General features: G+C 38.9%; 1 protein-coding gene across 5 annotated transcripts in view; it reads right to left on the reverse strand.

The window, feature by feature from the left end:
- Positions 1–213: 213 nt before the first annotated feature.
- LOC111153236 (dipeptidyl peptidase 8) overlaps positions 214–21402 on the reverse strand; it is a 60887-nt gene continuing 39698 nt past the window's right edge. For 2 of the 5 annotated variants that reach the window (XM_022512138.1, XM_022512137.1), the window contains 8 exons: positions 18046–18198; positions 17430–17565; positions 15988–16133; positions 11013–11159; positions 9578–9730; positions 8179–8321; positions 7434–7545; positions 214–4405 (listed from right to left, as the gene is read on the reverse strand). In XM_022512138.1, the coding sequence (XP_022367846.1) occupies positions 4283–4405; positions 7434–7545; positions 8179–8321; positions 9578–9730; positions 11013–11159; positions 15988–16133; positions 17430–17565; positions 18046–18198 (1113 nt within the window). In that variant the 3' untranslated portion in view covers positions 214–4282. Of the gene's footprint in view, positions 4406–7433; positions 7546–8178; positions 8322–9577; positions 9731–10344; positions 10531–11012; positions 11160–15987; positions 16134–17429; positions 17566–18045; positions 18199–21402 lie in introns of those variants that run through there. The other 3 variants (XM_022512139.1, XM_022512140.1, XR_002640990.1) reach the window with 3 other exon arrangements.

A 21402-nucleotide genomic window follows, 5' to 3' on the forward strand; every position in this document is an offset into this window, starting at 1 on the left:
CAGGCACAGAATAGCTCCCTCCACACCTCCCCTTGGGTTTAGATGCATTTTTGGCTGGTGTTTCTACTAGAAATCCCATGTAATCACCTTGCAGTCTTCCTTTCTCCACTGCAAGCATATGATCTCATTCGTGTGTATTAATCACATCACAGTTGCCACTAATCAAGGCAAGACTGTACAAATAGGGAAGGGGGGGAGGAACATTTACATCAATTAATTTTAGCAGCATCTTTATTGCAACAAAGAACCTGTAATAAAATGCAACAAAACTAATGTTTCACTTTACATGATTAAAAGCCATGTAGCTGAAAATGAGAAAACCCATAAACTTACTGGAGTGAGACATGCAATTCTTTTTATACAAGTCAATGCTTAAAACAGCAGGCACTTTATGTTCTAAAATTAAAGACCTGAACTCCAATTGTGCTGAACACAACATAAATTTGTATTTGGGTTATTCAAAAATAAACATACAAATAGTACTTTTTCTCTCTGTGAGGGACTTCTGAAAGTCCCTTCTGATTACCTAGAACTGTCTCTTGACAAAATAAGAAAAGCAGGAGCCAGCACCTAACACTAACATGTCTCTATATTGTAGGCTGCAAGGTGGATAGGTGAGCTGGGTAGGGTTGGGAAAGTGCGAGTCAGGGAAGTTTCCTTATTTATTTATGTCTGCTGGGAATGGGCACTCACCTGCAAATCTCTTAGTTTAGATACAGCCATGTCTCTTTTCTTACTTCAAATAGCTCTAAGTTAGGCTCCCAGGCTTAAGCAAGCACTCTATTCTATATCCCGATTCCCAAATCCCCCACTACTAGGAAGACACATTTAGGGTTAACAGTTTTAATTAACTTCAGAATGTCATATACTAATTAGAAGTACTGCTTCATTAATAAGCATGCTTAGCATTTACTTTAGAATGGAAAAATTAACCATTTTATGTTATCTTTAAAATGTTTCATAGGAATATATTAATAAATACTTCTTTAAAAATTTGCCTTTTCTACATATCATTTAAACTACCATGAGTCAGGGCATCTGGATGGAGTCTAGTACCAACAGAACACTAACTGGCTGCATGGCCATGGGTATATTTTCTCCTCTCTCTACATGTAGCTTCCTCCTCTAACCAATGAGAACATTAGATTATATCAAAGATATAACAGCTTGAAAAATTTATGATTCTACAAGAGTGAGAGATCTTATAGGAGTCATTCCACCTAAAGAGAGAATTATGTTACAGACAGGTGGGATACACTTTCTGTAAGGAATAAAACTAGTAGTAAAAAAAAGTAAGCATCAATATCTATATCTCATTCTGTTAAAAAGTAATGCATGCATTGTGACTTTATCCTCTTGTACGACCCTTTCGAAATGAGCCAGCAATGGCATCAAGAGAAGACCTTCATTCCAAAATGAATCTCTAGACAAAGAGGATACATAGTTTACGATACCTTCTGCTTCTTTCAGAGTAAGAAGGGCCCAGCAGTGATCACAGATGAGCAGCTACATTGGCTACTGCTTTAGGTGTCTGTAAATCAGTCCAGTGTAAAAATCACCTATTATTTTCTCAACCCAATTCCATTCTCTTCAGAAGACTTTGTGAAAGTAGCCCACAAACAACTTCGGGATCACCCTGGAAAGACTGTTAGAAATGCAGATTCCTGGTCTCCACCCAAATCAATAAATCCAAACTTCTAAGAGTAAAGACTGCATCTCTTTTTAGCAATAAGCATCCAGATGAATCTTAAGGAGATTCTGAGTCCCACTGCTCAACAATGCATAAGCAACTCTACCTGGTGATGGCTGCTCGAGTGTACCTGTTTATCAAGCCTGCAAAACCCACCCCATTGGATGTTTAACCCAGTGCTTTTTGGCTCTTTCCAAAAAACGTTGCTACTTTTATATACTCTTAGCCTTTTCAGATGTTACCTATAGGCAGGGTATGAAGAGTTTTAGTGACATTTCTACTGATTGTTTGAAATGACTACGATGTTTCCCACTTCAGTTTTTAAAATGAAACTCAGTCAAACCGTCTTTCTGGATGTGTAATCAGTCACATATTTTCCCCCTATAGAAGGAGAATGGCATTTAATGAACTGGAGCTTATAAAAGAGGCATCCCTTGTCATAAGAGGAAAACACTGGTGAATTCAAGAGTACATGAGGTTCTTGAAGGTTTGTTTTGGTAAAATGAGAGATGCCATTGAAAGAAACAGCCTTACTGGGTAAGAGGTTTCAAATGAGTAGATGTCTAAAAACGACTGGATACCATTTCCACTTTGCATATTATATAAGGATAGATCCCTGGAGGCCAATCAGTTCACAAACAAAAACCACCTTTGATAGTCAGATTATATACTTAAATCAAGGGGGAATATACTTTCTTGGGAAGAAAAATTACCCAAATCAATTTAATTTAACATTGAAAAAAATATAAACACACCTTGGTATGGGGAAATATCATAAACAAGAAAATCAATACATACACAGATAATAAGGGAAAGTGTGGTACCTATGATACAGTATAAATACACAAACAGTAAAACCCAATCCCCTTCCCAAGGACAAAACCACCAGGTCACCCTGCCATTTCTGGACCTCCCCCACCTCCCACCTGGCTCTCAGTGATGAATTCACCTCTGATGCACAGTCATCACCCTTACTAATGGAGGCTGTGCTCTCTATGAGAGAAATCTACTCTCTGTAGTAGTGAGAAAGAAAAAAAGAGCAATTTTTCTTAGAGCGTTGTTTAAAAGTACCAGAAACAACTTTCCAAACACTGAGGTGTGTGATAAAAAGGGTCAAACTCACAGGTGCCTTCTCTGCTAATGTGACCCAACAACACCCAAGACTCTAAAATGACAGACTCCAATCAGCACCTGAAAGCCTATGTCGAGTGCTTAACAGTCGAGTGCTAGGGCTAAACCAGGAAAATGTCATGGCCATTTCAGACATTGCTTAGAGGCTCTGAATGCTTAAAAATAGAGCCATAGCTAGCTCGGGATCAGTTTATGGTGGAGAGGTGGTCTGGATACCTCTTTAAGTTCACAATATCTAAGATGCTCAAATAATTTCAAAAGTTCAAATTTGTAAGGTTACCAAAATTAAGATGAAAATAACAAAAAATGAAAACTAGAAAAATAACTAAGGAACTTTTCCTCCCTGAATAATGTTAGTCTGAAACTGTGTTGGCAAGACAGTGATTTCTTCATTCTAGTTTCCTTAACTAACATTCTAGCAGTTTAAATTTCACCCCCCAAACTTTTTCATAAGGATTTTTGGTCAAATTTTACTTCTACTTGGTTCTTAAGCAGATCCTTTCCTTTTCCTCTCCCTGTCATTCTCCACACCCTGGTATCTCCCATCCTACCACAATTCCCTTCCATCACCCTAGAACGCTGGAACATTTCAGTAAGGAAATACTCAATGGAAACTAGCCCCACTAAATTTTCTGAAGAAAACAAATCAATGTGTACTTTTCCCTTTTCTTAAAGGAGAAGATATTGCCTGCAAATATTTAAGCTCTAACCATTTGATTAAAAATTTTCTGCCTGTAATTATCAATATTGTAAGACTAATTAAACCATGCTACATGTACAGTTACTTGCCTTTGTATGAAAGGAAAAACCCACTCTGTCATATCATCAGAGAGAACTATTTATACTAGATACAGCTGAAATTGGCTAAAATTGGTCAGAGCTTGAATGAAACAAAATAAGTGTTTTTAGGAGGCCACTAAGTTATCCTTGGAAAATCATTAATGATTGGTTAAGTCATAGGTTTAATAGTGATTAGTTCATAACATGCTGGATACACCCCAAGCAATGAAGCATAAGCTATTCAATTATATTTAAGTGCTATCAAATCTGTAACTAGTCAGAGTTTCTGGAATTGAACCAAACCAATCACTAATAACATCATATTTTAACAAACTCAGAAGTATACCATAAAAATACACTAACTAAGTCCATGAATTTTATAATGCTATTAAGAAGTGAAAATAAGGTAGTATGGATACATGGTGCTAATGTCTTATTTCTTTAATTCTCATGGTATTGCTGGGTCCTTTAGAAATACGTGTCATTCAATTTTGTGTGTGTGTGGTTATTAGATTACTATCCACAAGCTGCAGACGCCTGCATGGCAACAAATGTACTTTCAGAAGTAGATGTTATGTGGCAGGTATCAAAATGTGATGATCAATCCCATGTTTTCTATCAATTAAACCTCCTCATTTGGTTAAATAGCCAGTGTATACCAGAGTTCTACACAGGTCAAAACTATATCACTTTCAGAGCAGCAATACGTGATCCAAGGTTTTCTTGAAGGTAGTGCAAAAGATGCAGTTCATAATGTTCTCCAGATTCAGGGACTCTTATGCTGTGTCTCTCCTGAGGATAGATCTTAAACAACAATAACAAAAAATCAAAATACAGAAAGTGAAAATTGAATAATACATTTCCTTTCAAAGCTTTCCATAGAGTTTCAGCAGGATTAGTAATACAGAGCACAGCCTCTCCAAGATACTACACACATATATCTGACACAAAGGCCGCTCCCCCTTTTTATCGTTCCTTATGCACTCCAAGGCTTACAGAAGGATTTATGTATAGATCATTGGGTCTCCAAGTGTGATCTAGAGACATCTGGGGTCCTTAGAATCCCTTTCAAGGGATATGCAAGGTCAAAACCACTTTCAGAACAATTTGCCTTTATTCACTGTGTTGGCATTTGCACCAATAGTGCAAAAGCAATGATGGGTAATAAAAGTGCCAATGCCTTAGCATGAATCAAGGCAGTGACATTAAATTGTATTGGATGTCACCGTATTATTTACCACTGCACACCTATATTAAAAAACCCCAAGTTTAATAAACTGCAACCCTTGAAGAGATGTCTTTTTAAATGTTCTCTGGTAGGGGCACCTGGGTGGCTCAGCTCAGGTCATGAGCTTCGGCTCAGGTCATGATCCCAGAGTCCTGGGATCGAGCCCGGCATCAGGCTCCCTGCTCAGCGGGAAGCCTGCCTCTCCCACTCCCTCTGCTTCTGTTCCCCCTCTCACTGTGTCTCTCTCTGTCAAATAAATAAATAAAATCTTAAAGGAATGAATGAATGAATGTCCTGTGGCGATACAATGGAAAGAAAGCAGAAAGCACTTCCGCTATAGGGTGTCTAAAGGAAAAGCACTTATGAAACTGAGTTGCAAGCCACACTGCCACTTCTTTTTTTCTTTCCAAGATCTTATTTATTTATTTGACAGAGACACAGTGAAGAGAGGGAACATAAGCAGGGGGAACGGGAGGGGGAGAAGCAGGCTTCCTGTGGAGCAGGGAGCCCGATGTGGTGCTTGATCCCAGGATGCTGGGATCATGACCTGAGCTGAAGGCAGAGGCTTTAACCCACTGAGCCACCCAGGCACCCCGCTGCACTGCCATTTCTTAAATGGAACCCCATTTTCAACTTGAAAGAGTGACGGACAACTATGGTGATTCAGAGTTGGGATACATTTCAAGACCAACACTGGGTACCTGAAACAGCAGATAGTACCAAACCCTAAAGATACTGTATTTTTCCCCATACATACCTACAATGAAGTTTAGTTTTATTACTTACTCAGGCATAGTAAGAGACTAAAAACATAACTGATAAGAAAATAAAACAACTGTAACGACATACTGTAATAAAAGTTACCTGATTGTGTGGTCTCTCTCTCTAAATATCTTGTACTACGCTCACTCATCCTGCGATGATGGGAGATAAAGTGCTTACGTGATGAGACGAAGTGAAGTGAGTAACAGGCCCTGTGATTTAGCGTTGGGCCACTAGTGACATGACACGATGTCAGAAAGAGGATTAACCACGTCTTCTTCTTTTTTTTTTTTAGAGAGGGAGAGAGAGTGTGGGGTGGGAGGGGCAGAGGGAGAGAGAGAATCCTAAGCGGTCCCCACATTCTGCATGAAGCCTGACATGGCACTCCATCTCACAACCTAAGACCATGAACTAAGAAGAAAGCAAGAGTCCGACACTTAACAGACTGAGCCACCCAGGCACCCCAACAATCATCTGCTTCTGGACCTCGGTTGGCTAGGGTTAACTGAAACCTCAGAAAGCAGAACTGCACATAATGGGAAACTACTGTATACTTTAGCCAAAACAACACTTCCCAACAGATTGCGTATGGAAGTAGATATGAGAATCCAGGTGTCTTCCTTAAGCCAGACATTAAAGGGATTTTACAAAAATGTAAAAACAATGCTATTTCTTTCTTCTTTTTATATTTTGGAAAATAGTTTTCCTCCCCCACAAAAATTGTGATTTGTGTTAACATGTAATAGTTGATTATTATTTTTTAAAAAGTATTTTAAATTTTTCTTAGTTTTGGGGATGCCTAGCTGGCTCAGTTAGAAGACCATGCGCTCTTGTTCTCGGGGTTGTGAGTTCGAGTTCCATACTGGGTGTAAAGATTACTTAAATAATAAATAAACTTGAAAAAACAGAACAAAATTTTTCTTAGTTTTAATATCTTCTATGAGAAATACGGACAGACAAAACCCACATAAACGAAAGCTCTTTGGTGTGCATAGGGGTCCTGAGACCAAAATGCTTGAAAACTGCTGCTACAGACAAACAGCTCATAGTTTATCTACATAAATGTCAACTGAGCCATGAAATGGAAAAAGTAATATTTTTCACTCTTAGGAATAATAATCTGTGAAAGAAGTATAAAGGAGGAAAAAAATGATTAGGTTATCTTTTAAAACCCTTTTTTTTTTGAGTAATGGAGCAATGAAGGTGGTTAACCTATGGCTTTCTATTCCAATGTCAATATAAAAATTATAAAATTAAAATATAAAATTAAAGGGGGGCCTGGGTGGCTCAGTGGGTTAAAGCCTCTGCCTTCGGCTCAGGTCATGATCGCAGGGTCCTGGGATCGAGCCCCGCATCAGGCTCTCTGCTCATCAGGGAGCCTGCTTCACTTCCTCTCTCTGCCTGCCTCTCTGCCTACCTGTGATCTCTGTCTGTCAAGTAAATAAATAAAATCTTTAAAAAAAAAAAAAATATATATATATATATATAAAATTAAAATAAAATATAAAATTAAAAAACCATGTAAAGAAAAGCAAAGGAGGATACTGAATAGACTCCTGTCATTTTTTCCATGATTACAAACTGAAAGCAGTTACAGATACACAAGTCATACAATCTAGTACTTAGCCCATATTGGTCATATAGGCCAGTTCTTAGCCCAACTTCAACAGAATCTTATTTTTTACCCAACTAGAGGCACTACTAACTATGCCTATGACTTTAGATCTCTTAAGGAGAGAGCGGCCACAGCTGAAAATTCAGCCTTACTCCATAGTTTATTATATTTCAAAGTAATCAAATCACTAATTGCTACTTAATTCAATCAGAAAATAAAGAACTCACCTGTAAATCATATGGCTTTCCAGCCCTCACTAAAAAACTCAGTAATATACTGGTGTGTGCAAAATGGACATTCTCATCCAAGAATCCATGTAAAAGTAGTAAACGATTTGGTCTAGAGAAATGAAAATATCACAGGATTAGGCAAAATAGAGTTCTTGGGAAAACCACTTAACTCCTTTGATCACAATTAACTATTAGTTACTATTATAGTTATGTAATATATACAACTATATAAAGTTATATAATATAAAATACAATTATATAAAAACATATATAATGTTAATAATAAAATTAACTTCCTTATACTGTAATATTAAAATAAGAATTCAACATTTTCAATAATAAATTTATAATACAGTAACCAGACATTACATGTAATGAAAAATTGTGTTTGATTTCTTATGAAGATATTGGCATGTATCAATAATCATAGCACGTTCCTAGAGAAAGAAAAATCATAAACGTTGTCTATAGAATATATTTAAGCAGAAACATAACTTTTCACCTTGAAACAGTTATGTATTTAAACTTCTTTCAGCACAGTAATTGCTTCAAATATAAGTTGTAATAAAACCAGGTTATATGAACTGGTCTGTAATTCAGCTTTGAGAATTAGCCATGCCGTTTGAGTAGTCTATAAAATATGTCTTGGTTTTACAGTATTTGTAGTTTTCACTGTTATTAAAGACAAGTTTTAACACTACAATTTTAAATTTATAATCTTAATTTTAAAGCTTGAACTTACTCAGAGGGAAACTTTTCTGCTTGCATGGCCACAGATCCTAAGTAATAACCCTGCTCATTCTGATCAGGGTGGCCCATATAGCGTTCTGTGTAGCCTGTGTCATAGAAGATCCACAGAGTGACTGGGGCCCCAGCAATAGCAACCTACAGAAGACAACAGTAACAGTCAAGTGTGATCCAAAAAACAATGGCTAGCAATGAGAATGTGTAACTGCAAATTTACAGGCTAAAATTATCCTTAGGCTTTGGCCCCACAACTGGGGCTTACATGGTCTCAAGCAACTCAGAAAATCAAAGTGAAGTGCCAAGGTCAAGAACTTGATACTTTGTGAGTTAGTTAGCTTCATGCTCCACAGGCATGCCACATACTAAACCCTTAACGTGGGCTAGCTGAAATACACACACCGGCCCCTCTGTTAAAAGGGGAGACTGAACTAGATAGAACATATGAATGGCTCAGTGCAAACTCATTCCTGCTGCTGGGGAAAAAAAGTGTGACAAGTCTCAGCTCTATATAGGAAAGTAGCTATTTCTTTTTTCTTTTTTAGCCTCTGTTGGCAGTTCAGAATTTTAAACAATGAATGAAATATATTGAAGCACTAAACACTTTCCCCATTTTAAGGTTCCCACACAGTTTTATATTTAAATATTCTAATTACTTTCTCAACAGCTGCAAATCTGGGAAAATTACGGCAGTTTTCAGAGTTTATTTTGTGGTTATTATAAAGATTATCTGAATATACATGCAAAAGCAAAAACCCTATCATTTTCGTTCTTAAAATTATTTTCTACTGTAAGATAAAATCATGTTATTGAAATAGTAAAAAGAAAAACATTTCATAATTGCCATTCTCTTAACAACTTTTAACATCTTTATGTATTTCCTTCTAGCATATTTTTCTAGGAAGTTATTTATAAAATTGTAACCATCGTTTATATATTTAGTATGTTATTCATTCAATAAAGATTTACTTAGGACCTAGTATGTGCCAAGAATTGTGCTTGGCTACTGAGGTTACAGTGATATGCAGAGCACACAAGTCCCCGCCCTCAGAGCTTGCAGTCCAGCAATTAAATTAGTAATTACAATCCAGTGTGTGTGTGTGTGTGTGTGTGTGTGTGTGTGTGTGTGAGTGTTTTACTAATCATGACTATCTCCCACAATCTTTGGCGTGTCTATAAATTGCTAACAACTGGCCATCAAGTTGACAAGTGTTTTTTAATATATACATATAGATATGTAAATATGTATATCACATGGCAGTTAGATACACAAATCTTAACGTTCCATAATATTGCAAACTCTGTAAACCTTCAGAAAATAGACACTTCCTCATATCCTCAATTGACAGAAAATTCAACCTCTATTGCAAAAAGAAATACAACAGGAAGTCACATACCCTGAAGATATCTGACCTCTGCATTAATGCCATCAGGGAGAGGTATCCTCCATAGGACCAGCCATGGATGCCCACACGATCTAAGTCAATGAAATCATATTGAGAAGCTAGATACTGGAGTCCTTCCACCTGATCATCAATTTCTATTTGACCCTGTCAAAAAAGGGAGAACATTTCACTGATTCTGATAAATAGAAGTCTCATTACCAGAGTGTTTTTAAAGCTGAAAATGGTTTTTACTAAAAATACCTGTAGTTTTTAAAGAATTAATTATCAATTGAGATTCTGTTGCCCAAAAAAAAATTGTTTAAACTCTAGAGATAGGGGCCTATAGTTTCTGTTGCTAGCCAGTCCTAGAGTTTAGTTACCCCTTAGTCACAAAGTTCTTTCCTACTGAGACCCAAACTGTCCCTCGCTATATGGGTATTTCCCCCTTCCATTTGTTCTGTTGTCTGCTAAGAGGTCAGCATCTTCCTTGTAACAAGCCTTCCTATACCCAAAGACAAAAAATCAGCCCCCTTAAGTGGTTGACTAAATTTACTTCTTTTTAAAACTTAATGCAGTAAAGCAGAAGAAATCACTCTTGAGGTCTTATCCTCCTATTTCCCCATCATCTACTTTTAGGAACTGAACATACACTACTTCTTTAAGGTCTTATTAAGTCCTAATTCCTACCACCACCACCCTGTCTGTATTACTAGGCCTGCCAGTGCACACAATCTCACTTCACTGAGCCAAAAACAAAAATAAAAACAAAAAAAACTTACATGAGAATACAACATAAGGTCAAAGAACTGGCTGTGGGAGAAAATCCCATGTCTTACTCAGCATGTCCAATACACTGGCAAACACAGTAACTGCCTTACTGTGTAAAAGGAACATCGGATTCTCATCATTTCCCAAAGCAGCAGAAAGGACATGGGGCATCTCTAAAAGGTAGCATTTAAAGCTTCCTGTAGAGAGAAAGAGGCTTGTCACAAGGAAGGCACTAACCAGTTGGTTTCTCTCTTCACAGAGGACAGAACAAATCTCAATTATTCCTCTCAATAGGGCACAGGATGTTGAAAACTATGCTGCTGCTTTCTGGCTAAGCTGGATATACAACATAGAAAGAAAGGGTTATTTCTCTGTAAAAGTGGTTCTATCTCAGCTCCCTGAAGTTATATACAGGTAAACAGGTAGACGTGAGCTAGACTACTGAATATCAAGTTGCATCTTCCCTCCCACCCCTGAACTCTAACACAGACACACACAGACACACAGGCGCACACATGCGCACACGCGCGTACGCGCGTACGCGCACACACACACACACACACACATTCTCTCTCTCACTCACTCACAGCCCCTTCTCCCAACTTCCTCTCTGAGATTTCATACCAAACAATGAAACACAAAATGTAAATGTCTTTAAAATGTTTGTATGCTCACACACCATTTTGTATTTAAAGGCGCCTTCAAATTTAAGCCCTCGGTGACAGGATCCCCTGTTGTCTATCACTACAACCACATAACCCAGAGAGGCTAGGGTATTCAAGCGGAAATACTTGACTCCTTTAAATCGATTATTCACCAACTGCACCTGAGGAAGAAATACAACTTCAGTGAAATTTATTATATGGTAGCATAAAAAAGCATTAAGAGGCAGGATGCTGTGGAAAGTAGAAAGCTTGAATTTTTTGTATTATTTTGCTTTTAAAATAAAATTTTATTTTCTTGTGGCAAGAACACATCACAAGATGTACCCTCTTAATAAAATTTTAAATGTACAATACAGTATCATGAACTATAGGACAACGTTGGATAAATCTCTAGAACTTATTCATCTTGCATAATTGAGACTTTGTACTAGGTGATTAGCAACTCTCCGATTCCCCCCCTCCCTGATTCATTTTTAAGTTAACTTATATTTCTCATGTTTATGTTCTTTTTCTTTCTCAACTTTACAGTCAAGGTTCAGGGGAATTACTGAGCAACTATAGACTTTAAAACTGCACCCAAGAGGGGCGCCTGGGTGGCTCAGTGGGTTAAGCCGCTGCCTTCGGCTCAGGTCATGATCTCAGAGTCCTGGGATCGAGCCCCGCATCGGGCTCTCTGCTGTCTAGGGGAGCCTGCTTCCTCCTCTCTCTCTGCCTGCCTCTCTGCCTGCTTGTGATCTCTCTGTCAAATAAATAAATAAAATCTTTAAAAAAAAAAAAAACAAACAAAACAAAAAAAAAAACTGCACCCAAGATATTCATTACATACGAGACAAGAGATTTAAACTGCCCCATAGAAAAAGTTACTAAAGGGGCACCTGGGTGGCTCAGTGGGTTAAGCCTCTGCCTTCGGCTCAGGTCATGATCCCAGGGTCCTGGGATTGAGCCCCGCATTGGGCTCTCTCTGCTCGGCAGGGACTCTGCTTCTCTCTCTCTCTCTGCCTGCCTCTCTGCCTACTTGTGATCTCTCTCTCTCAAGTAAATAAATAAAAATCTTTTTTTTTTTAAATAAATAAAAATCTTAAAAAAAAAAGTTACTAAAATCATTATGACTACCCTGAAGAACTGTGTCATTCAAATGACAGAGACAAGGATAAATAAGATCATTTTTCTTTCCTACCAGTCTCTTCTGGGGTTGTCCCTGACCAGTAGCAGAAAAATTTAATATTTTAATGAAACACTGTGACCAGTTCAGTTTCCTTTTTCCTGTTATACAAATCAGTGCAAAAGGTAGGATAATTCTTAAACCACTTATCACACTATCATGCTTCAAAATGAGTGAGAAACTAAACACAGTTTAGTGCCTTAACAGAAATAAACTAGAGAAAAGAGGACTACATTTTTTTTAAAGTTTTTTATTTATTTAAGTAATCTCTACATCCAACATGGAGCTTGAACTCATGACCCCGAGATCAAGAGTCACATGCTCTTTTGAGCCAGCCAGGTCCCCCTAAAAGAGGACTTTATTTATTTATTTGACACAGAGAGAGACACAGTGAGAGAGGGAACACCAGCAGGGGGAGTGGGAGAGGGAGAAGCAGGCTTCCTGCCAAGCAGGGAGCCCAATTCGGGGCTTGATCCCAGAACTCTGGGATTATGACCTGAGCTGAAGGCAGACGCTTAATGACTGAACCACCCAGGCACTCTGAGGACTTTAATTAATACAGAAAAACTTAGAGAAGGTTAGGGTTTGGTGGACATGAAGACAAACATTAAACAATGACAAAGAGGATTCTGGCAAAAATGAAAGAAGTTTTCATGTTGTTGTTTTTTTTAAACATTTTATTTATTTGTTTGACAGACAGAGATCACAACACAGGAGGAAGCAACTGCAAAACTGGTCTTCCTGTTTCTACTCTTGTCCTCCTACAGTCTATTCACACGGTAGCAGAGGGATGATTTTAAAATGTAAATTACAGGGTGCCTGGGTGGCTCAGTGGGTTAGGCCGCTGCCTTCGGCTCAGGTCATGATCTCAGGGTACTGGGATCGAGTCCCGCGTCGGGCTCTCTGCTCGGCAGGGAGCCTGCTTCCCTCTCTCTCTCTCTCTTTCTGCCTGGTTCTCTGTCTACTTGTGATCTCTCTCTGTCAAATAAATAAATAAAATCTTTAAAAAAAAAAAAAATAAAATAAAATGTAAATTACATAAGACTCTATAGCTTATCTCCCTCCAACTGGTAAAGAGTTTAGACCTTATTCTAAAATCCTTACCATTGCCTTTTAAGACTTTACATTATCTGGCCCTTGGCTATTTCTCTGACTTCACCTAATCGCAAATCCCTACTTGTGCACTATACTCTAACCTTATTATCAACTATACCAACTTGCTTCTAATCCCAGGACCTTGACATTTACTGTTCCCTCCATCTGGAATGCTCCTCCCTCAGATCTTTAAGGTGATTCACTCCTCCTCATCTTACGTACATAGCCTCAGAGACCTTCCCTGAACTTCCTACCAGAACTCCCATTTTAGTCTCTTTGCCATCCCCTTTCCCAATAATTATGCATAGCACTTTCATTATATTAAGTTATATCATTTATATATCTAGTCACTTATTATTTCCCTCATTAAACTCCATAAGGGTGGGACATTAGTCTGATTTGTTTGCTACGGTATCCTCACAGCCTAGAACAATAGCTACATAATAGGAACTCAATGACTTTTTGCTGAATGAATGAAAATGGAGATAGGAGAATGATGTCTTCCCTTTCTTTTTTTTAATTTTTTTAAAAAATCTTAATTCCAGTATAGTTAACAGTGTTTTCCCTTTCTCTCTTGGGAGGAGGGGCAAAAAGGAAAGGAGTTGAAAAAAGAAATAGTAGGCATAGAAGACAAAAATGAGTATTTAAAGAAAACAACTTCAGGGTCCCTGGGTGGCACAGTCGGTTGGGTTTCCAACTCTTGGTTTCTGCTCAGCTCCTGGTCTCAGGGTCCTGGACCAAGCCCCATGTCTGGCTCTGTGCTCAGCAGGGAGTCTGCTTGAGGACTCTCTCTTCCTCTCCCTCTGCCCCCCTCCTCCCTTCCCTGCCCCATGTGCTCGAACTCACTCTTTCTCTCAAATAAATAAATCTTAAAAGAAAACTATTTCACTTCTTTGCCTGTTTTCACACACAAAATTGGCCCAACTGCCTGATACGAACATGTGCCCCAAGAGCCAGTGTTTGTGCCTTTGCAGCCAGAGGTCTGCTATTTCTGAAGGAAGGCACTTACACATAATGGCCTTTGCCACTGAGAATTCAGAAGTCTCTTTCAGTACCAGTTCTACAAAACCTGTGTCCTGCTATCACTCAGCCCGTTTTCTTGTTCATTTGTATTTATAAAACAGTGTCTAGCACATACGAAACATCACAAGGATTTGTTAAATAAACACTTTAAAACATACAACTGTTATTAATAAAGAGTTCAAAGAACTAAGCCTAGATGACTTTAATCACATATATTTGCTTTTCTTGGATTTCACTTTTGTCCAACTATAGACATTGCTGCATTTAGTGACAAAGTAATTCACTTCATGTTACAAATTGTGACACTGTTGCCAATCAGCAGATTCCCACTTTGACCTGAATATACACCAAGAACGAACATGATTTGGACTAATAATAAGATTTAATCAAAAGTTTATTTTTAGGGGTGCCTGGGTGGTTCCGTCAGTTAAGCGGCTGCCTTTGGCTCAGGTCATACTCCCAAGGTCCTGGGATCAAGCCCTGCATCGGGCTCCCTGCTCAGCAGAGAGCCTGCTTTTCCCTCCCTCTGCCTGCTACTCTGCCTACTGTGCCCTCTATCTCTGTGTCAAGTAAATAAAAAAACCTTTTAAAAAGTATTTTTATTTATTATTATTTTTTAAAGATTTTATTTATTTGACAGACAGAGATCACAAGTAGGCAGAGAGGCAGGCAGAGAGAGAGAGGAGGAAGCAGGCTCCCCGCAGAGCAGAGAGCCCGATGTGGAGCTCGATCCCAGGACCCTGGGATCATGACCTGAGCCAAAGGCAGAGGCTTTAACCCACTGAGGCACCCAGGAGCCCTATTTATTATTGTTTTATTTGAAAGAGAGAGCAAGCATGAGCAGGGGGAGCGGCAAAAGAGGAGGGAGAAGCAGGTTCCCCAACCAGCAGGAAGCCTGATGCAGGCTCAATATCAGGACTCCGGGATCATGACCTGAGCTGAAGGCAGATGCTTGACCTACTGAGCCATCCAGGCACCTCCTTTGGCTTTTAAAACATAATTAGTGGGGCGCCTGGGTGGCTCAGTGGATTAAGCCTCTGCCTTTGGCTCAGGTCATGATCTCAGGGTCCTGGGATCGGGTCCCGCATCGGACTCTCTGCTCAGCAGGGAGCCTGCTTCCCCTTCTCTCTCTGCCTGGCCTCTCTGCCTACTTGTGATCGCTCTCTGTCAAATAAATAAATAAAATCTTTAAAAAAACAAAACAAAACCTCTTTTTATTTACCAAGACAGTTAACTACTTAATTTCACTTCCCAAACAAGTTTCTTCTCTACATAAAAGGTAACGTATTTATCTGCTGACATGAATATTCCATTCTCCATGAGTTACAGTCCTACTGTAAATTAAGAAACTGACACTGCTTTATAAATTAGCCATGTAACAAAACCCAACTTCTAAACAGGAATTAGAACACAAGCCAAAGTCAATAACAGCAGAGGCCCAACAATGCTCTTAACTTGAACAGACTAGACATTTAAAAAACCAATCACCTAAACACACTCACACGTATATATACAAATATGCCCACCTCAAAGGTGGGTGGGAGGACAGGCGAAATGCGTGATGGGGATTAAGGAGTGCAGCTGTAATGATGGGCACTGGGTGATGTATAGAATTGCTGAATCACTATACTGCACATCTGAAACTAATATAACAGTATATATTAACTATACTGGAGTGAAAATAAAATAAAATAAGGAAATACACCCACCTGAGGACCACCATATATGAACAGCACAGTGGGGTATTTCTTTCCAGGCTGTAGATCATGAGGTTTGTACAGCATCCCATACAATGTAAATCCAGTAGTACTTTCAAAAGAGAAAATCTCTGGAGGGGTGTAGTCAGGAAGAGGACCTATGAGGAGATAGCAAAAAAAGTACATAAAAGTTCTTATGGGAGCTCTGCAATCTGAGAGCAAGGACAAGAAACCATGATCCCACAACGCCCCCTGCCCCAACAAATAAATGACCATCCCCCTTACAGGTGATAAGAAATTACTCAAGAACATTTATCTTTAAGAAAGAAAATTAAATGAACATATATATTAAATTATTTCAAAAAGAGATACACAATAATCTGAATAATCCTTAGAGCCTAGGAGGTGTTTAGATGCAGAAGTATACAAACACTTTGTGCTTGGTTCAGTGTAACTTAATGATGGTTAAGCCATATATCTGACCAGAAACTGGAAGCACAAATTTAACTCAGTTTAACTTGCTCACAGCAGGTGCTCAATAAACATTTGTTTCTGATCACTGGAGAGTGAGCCTAACCAGGACCCAGAAAAAAATGAAAGTCATGATCAGTATTGGGTTTAACAAAGCTATACAGACCTGTCCTAAGTCTCTGTACACTGGATGATGTCTCAGTCTAAGCAGAGATCATCACCATATTACAAATCTACCTGCGGACACTGGAACATGCCCTGTGGTTTTGCACTAGTTTCTTAAACCCTCAGCAGCTATTCATGAGGGAAAATGCTTAACAGGAAAAAGGATTTGGGGAAAAATTAGATTAAAGATACATAAAATTTTTTGTTTAAGAAATCAAGCATTTAAAAAATAGATAATTCACAGTGCTATTCACTCCCTATAGAACAAGTGTTCTATCTTTTATTAAAATGGCCACTGTAAGTGCTTAAAAAAGTTAAGAAAGCTACCAGCTGGTTACTCCCTAAAGCTGCAGCTTCCCTGCTCAGTCTTACTAGTTCCATGTACATTTTCTTCATCTGTTTAGCTGGGAAATTACCCAAACATGTGAACAAATCATTTCTTAGCTGATATTGTGACTATTTTATTCTTATTTTCAAAAAGGCCCTCCAGGGGCATCTGGCTGGCTCAGTTGGAAGAGCGTGTGACTCCTGATCCAGGGGTCCTGAGTTTGAGCTCCACAATGGGTGTAAAGATTGCTTAAATAAAAAAGAAAATGAAATTTAAAAACTTCAAAAAGGACTTCCAAACCTGCTCTTGCTTGGAATGGGAGGTAACCCATCTTATCTGGTGGTTGATAGAATAGGAAGGCTGGGATCAATCAGAACTCAGAAGCTCAGGGCCAAGTGGTGGTGAGAGTTGAGAAATGTGGACCTATGAAATGGGTTTAGTGCACTTATACACTAATCCTGCATAAAATCGGGTTCAGGAAAATGAGTACCTGCTGAATCCAAAATGGTGGCCCAAAATTCCTTTGTTTTGCAAGTTGGGTCATCTTCAGGACTTGACAGCTTGTAAAGGGACACACAGTGTGGGTTCTTCTGGTTACTATACTTACTTATAAAGAAGTCACAATGCTAGAGAAAGGAGAAACAATTACTTTTTCCCCATGGAAAAATAAAAAAGGTGCTACATCTGTCCTGGTGCCAGAGCAGGAGTATGGTTAGAGTTGGACCATTTATGTCCATATACAATGCTGAAGTTAAGAGTAGACTTTTTAGGGGCGCCTGGGTGGTTCAGTTGGTTTAGTGTCGGCCTTAGGCTCAGGTCATGATCTTGGGGTCCTGGGAGAGCCCCACATCGGGCTTCCTGCTCAGCCAAGAGCCTGCTTTTCACTCTCCTCTGCCCCTCCCCACTGCCTGTGTGCACTCTCTGGCTTTCTCTCAAATAAACAAATATATATATATTTTTTAAAGGTAGACTTTTTAAAGTTTTTCCTCAGAGGATCAGACTTCAGCAGGCCAATTTCACTGATTTTCACATTATTCTAAAGGAGTATGACATGAGCAGAAGGTTTTTATATGATAGGAAACTCTTTTCCAACAGGGACTTAATACCTGGCTGATGCAGCAAGAGTGGGAATAGCCACGGTCGGTCAGCCTTGTCACCTCTCCAGGGTTTACATAACTGACCACGTATAGGTGATGTTCCAAAGGAGAGTCCTTGGTGCCTTCAAAATATACCAGCTTCCTGACTTCATCAACCTGGATCTGTAAAAAAAAAAAAACAATAGAAAAATCAGTGCTAGCAGGACCTTGGCCAGCCTAGTAATTCAACCAACAATTCCCAATTTTATTTAGAATCATTTGAGTCACCCTTTGACTTGGGCCTCTTAAAAAATTTTGCCACCAATGTTAATAAACTTGAGCTGGTTTTGCTTATGACTTTTACCTAAGAATAGATTTTGTCCACAAGGAAAAAGGACATTTGAATTGCATGCTATTGTTAGTTTCCTATGTGGTTGAAATGTGGGCTTTTCTTAAAATGCGAGAGTTATTTCATTAAAATTACAACACTTTACAGGGAAAAAAACATACCTATATTGCAGCTTAGGTCAACCATTCATGCATATGTAAAAGAGTCTAATTTTAGAATCCTGCATATTTTTCAGTGCAGTATTATCTTAGGCAATACTTTTTTGGTTTTTCTTTTTTTTTTTACAAACTAGCAAAAGTACTTTATCTACTGGGTTGGGAAGTAACTGAACTCAATTGCAATTTTAATACTGGTATAGTTTATAAATAAGTATGGATAAAATCTTTAAGTCTTGGGGCACCTGGGTGGCTCAGTGGGTTGAGCTTCTGCTTTTGGCTCAGGTCATGATCTCAGGTCCTGGGATCGAGCCCCACATCAGGCTCTCTGCTCGGCGGGGGGACTGCTTCCCTCTCTCTCTGCCTGCCTCTCTGCCTACTTATGATCTCTCTCTCTCTGGGTCTAATAAATAAATAAAATCTTTAAAAAAAATCTTTTAAGTCTTCATTCAGAACTCAAAAAAACTGTAAGTAAACTCACAGCTGAAGTCATTTAATATTCTTCACAAATTATAGGAGTCTAAGTAAATGGCTTTTATTGTCCCTTTAAAAAATCTTCTACCAGCCTACTCAAACAGTGTTTAATGAAATTCAATTTTTTTACACAACAAAGAAAATAAAGATACGGGGCGCCTGGGTGGCTCAGTGGGTTAAGCCTCTGCCTTCGGCTCAGGTCATGATCTCAGGGTCCGGGGATCGAGCCCTGCATCGGGCTCTCTGCTCAGCAGGGAGCCTGCTTCCCCTCCTCTCTCTCTGCCTGCCTCTCTGCCTACTTGTGATCTTTCTCTCTGTCAAATAAATAAATAAAATCTTAAAAAAAAAAAAAAAAAAGAAAACAAAGATACATTTCCAAAAGCAAGTATTTTAAAATGCCACATTTTCTCCAAGAAACTGTTTCTTCATTATTAATTATATTTTAGCACACACAGGTATAGAAAGAAACACAGTTGAGATTAAGTAGTGACATATACAGAAAGGATACAAGGGAGAGGAAATGCCAGAACAAACATTCATGAAGTTTCACAGGTATGTGTCAATCTGTGCAAATGGTTAGGATAGGTTCTGCTCTTGACCTAGCAGCTGACCTTTCAAAACTGGAGAAATTACTGGTTAATTTCTCACCCCTGATTTAAAGGTTCTTTCTTTGCTTCATGTGACTACTTTTATTAAACAGAAGTATCAGAATCACCTTGAGAGGTTTGTTAAACAAACTGCTGGGTTCTGCCACCAGAATTTCTGATTCAGAGGGTCTGGAGTGGACCCAAGAATTTATGTTTCTAAAATGTTCCCAGGCGATGCTTAGGCTGTGCAGCTGGTCCAAGGACCATACTTTGAGAACCACTCCCCAACACTGAGGAGAACATGGGCTTAAAAGGCTCAAAGCTTTACCCAATTATTGCCATTCAAAATCTTTGGGTGGGAATAAGGTCACTGGCAAAAGCAGAGGAAAATGTAACTTAAAAAAAATAAGGCCAGGGGCACTTGGGTGGCTCAGTGGGTTAAAGCCTCTGCCTTCGGCTCTGGTCATGATCCCAGGGTCCTGGGATCGAGCCCCACATAGGGCTCTCTGCTTAGCAGGGAGCCCGGTTCCTCCTCTCTCTCTCTGCCTGCCTCTCTGCCTACTTGTGATCTCTGTCAAATAAATAAATAAAATATATATATAAAAAAAATATAAGGCCAGGATAGAGGGGATATGGAAGAGTAAGAAAGAGAGACACAAATACATTACATAAGTAAGCATGACCGAAAAAAAAAAAAGAAAACTAAATAAGATTCTGATCTATGTAAATACAATTCTGTGGGTTCCCTCAGTATTATCCAACCATTACAGCGCAGGAACTTTACAATAGCGTAATTTTTTATTATCCACAGTAAGACTGTTCTCAAATGATGATAACATCCAAGGTCCTTAGACAGAAAAGATATATTTGGATATAAAACCAGAAGGCCATGTGAGACTCTCAGTGGACATTAGACTTTTACTTGTGATATTCTAAAGTTTTTACCAACAAAACCAAACCTGAGACCCAGATCTTCACTTTTTCTCCTTTACCACCTTGGGGACTAAGTGACTTCTATAAGCAGCCAGTACACATAATCCTTTAATAAATCTCCAAGTCAGTTTGAGGAAATCAAAGGCCTTCCCTAAATCCTGGTAGCATATACATCAACTTAACTGAATGTATCAAACACATAAAGGGTGGAGTTCTTAGAGTTCTCAGGAAACTGACCACCCAACTGAAAGTACAAACAAAACACAAGGTACTATAAAAGGCAAAAGAAAAAAAAATTAGAATTCATTGAATTGCTACAGAAAGCTGCATGCTAAGAGGAAAGAGGGTGGGTTTTCCTCCTTTTCCATATCAACCTGCACTCTGTATATATGTCCACCACTCTTTGAAGGTGCTGGATAAAACTTTAAACTTGTGAGATAAGATAAACAGGTAAGTGAAAGAGAAGCACTACCTCAGAAGTAGTAAATGCAATTTCTAAAGCAGAAATGATATGAGCCATCCAAAAGAGATACAAAAATAATTTTCAAACAATATCTCAACTCACAGCTTTGGCAGACTCAAAATATGGACCAGCCCTTTCCTTATTAAGTAGCAAAACTATATTTGAAAATGGTGAACCTAAGTAACCAGAACACATCTAATACCAGGGCTATAAAATGGGTGATTTATCATTTAAACTAAGACTCTTCCTTTCTGGGCGCCTGGGTGGCTCAGTGGGTTAAGCCGCTGCCTTCAGCTCAGGTCATGATCTCAGGGTCCTGGGATCGAGTCCCGCATCGGGCTCTCGGCCTGCTTCCCTCTCTCTCCCTCTCTGCCTGCCTCTCTGTCTACTTGTGATCTCTCTCTGTCAAATAAACAAATAAAATCT

This window comes from Enhydra lutris, unplaced genomic scaffold, assembly GCF_002288905.1.
Source record: "Enhydra lutris kenyoni isolate GAN:26980312 unplaced genomic scaffold, ASM228890v2 scaffoldscaffold31, whole genome shotgun sequence".
NCBI classification, from domain to species: domain Eukaryota; kingdom Metazoa; phylum Chordata; class Mammalia; order Carnivora; family Mustelidae; genus Enhydra; species Enhydra lutris.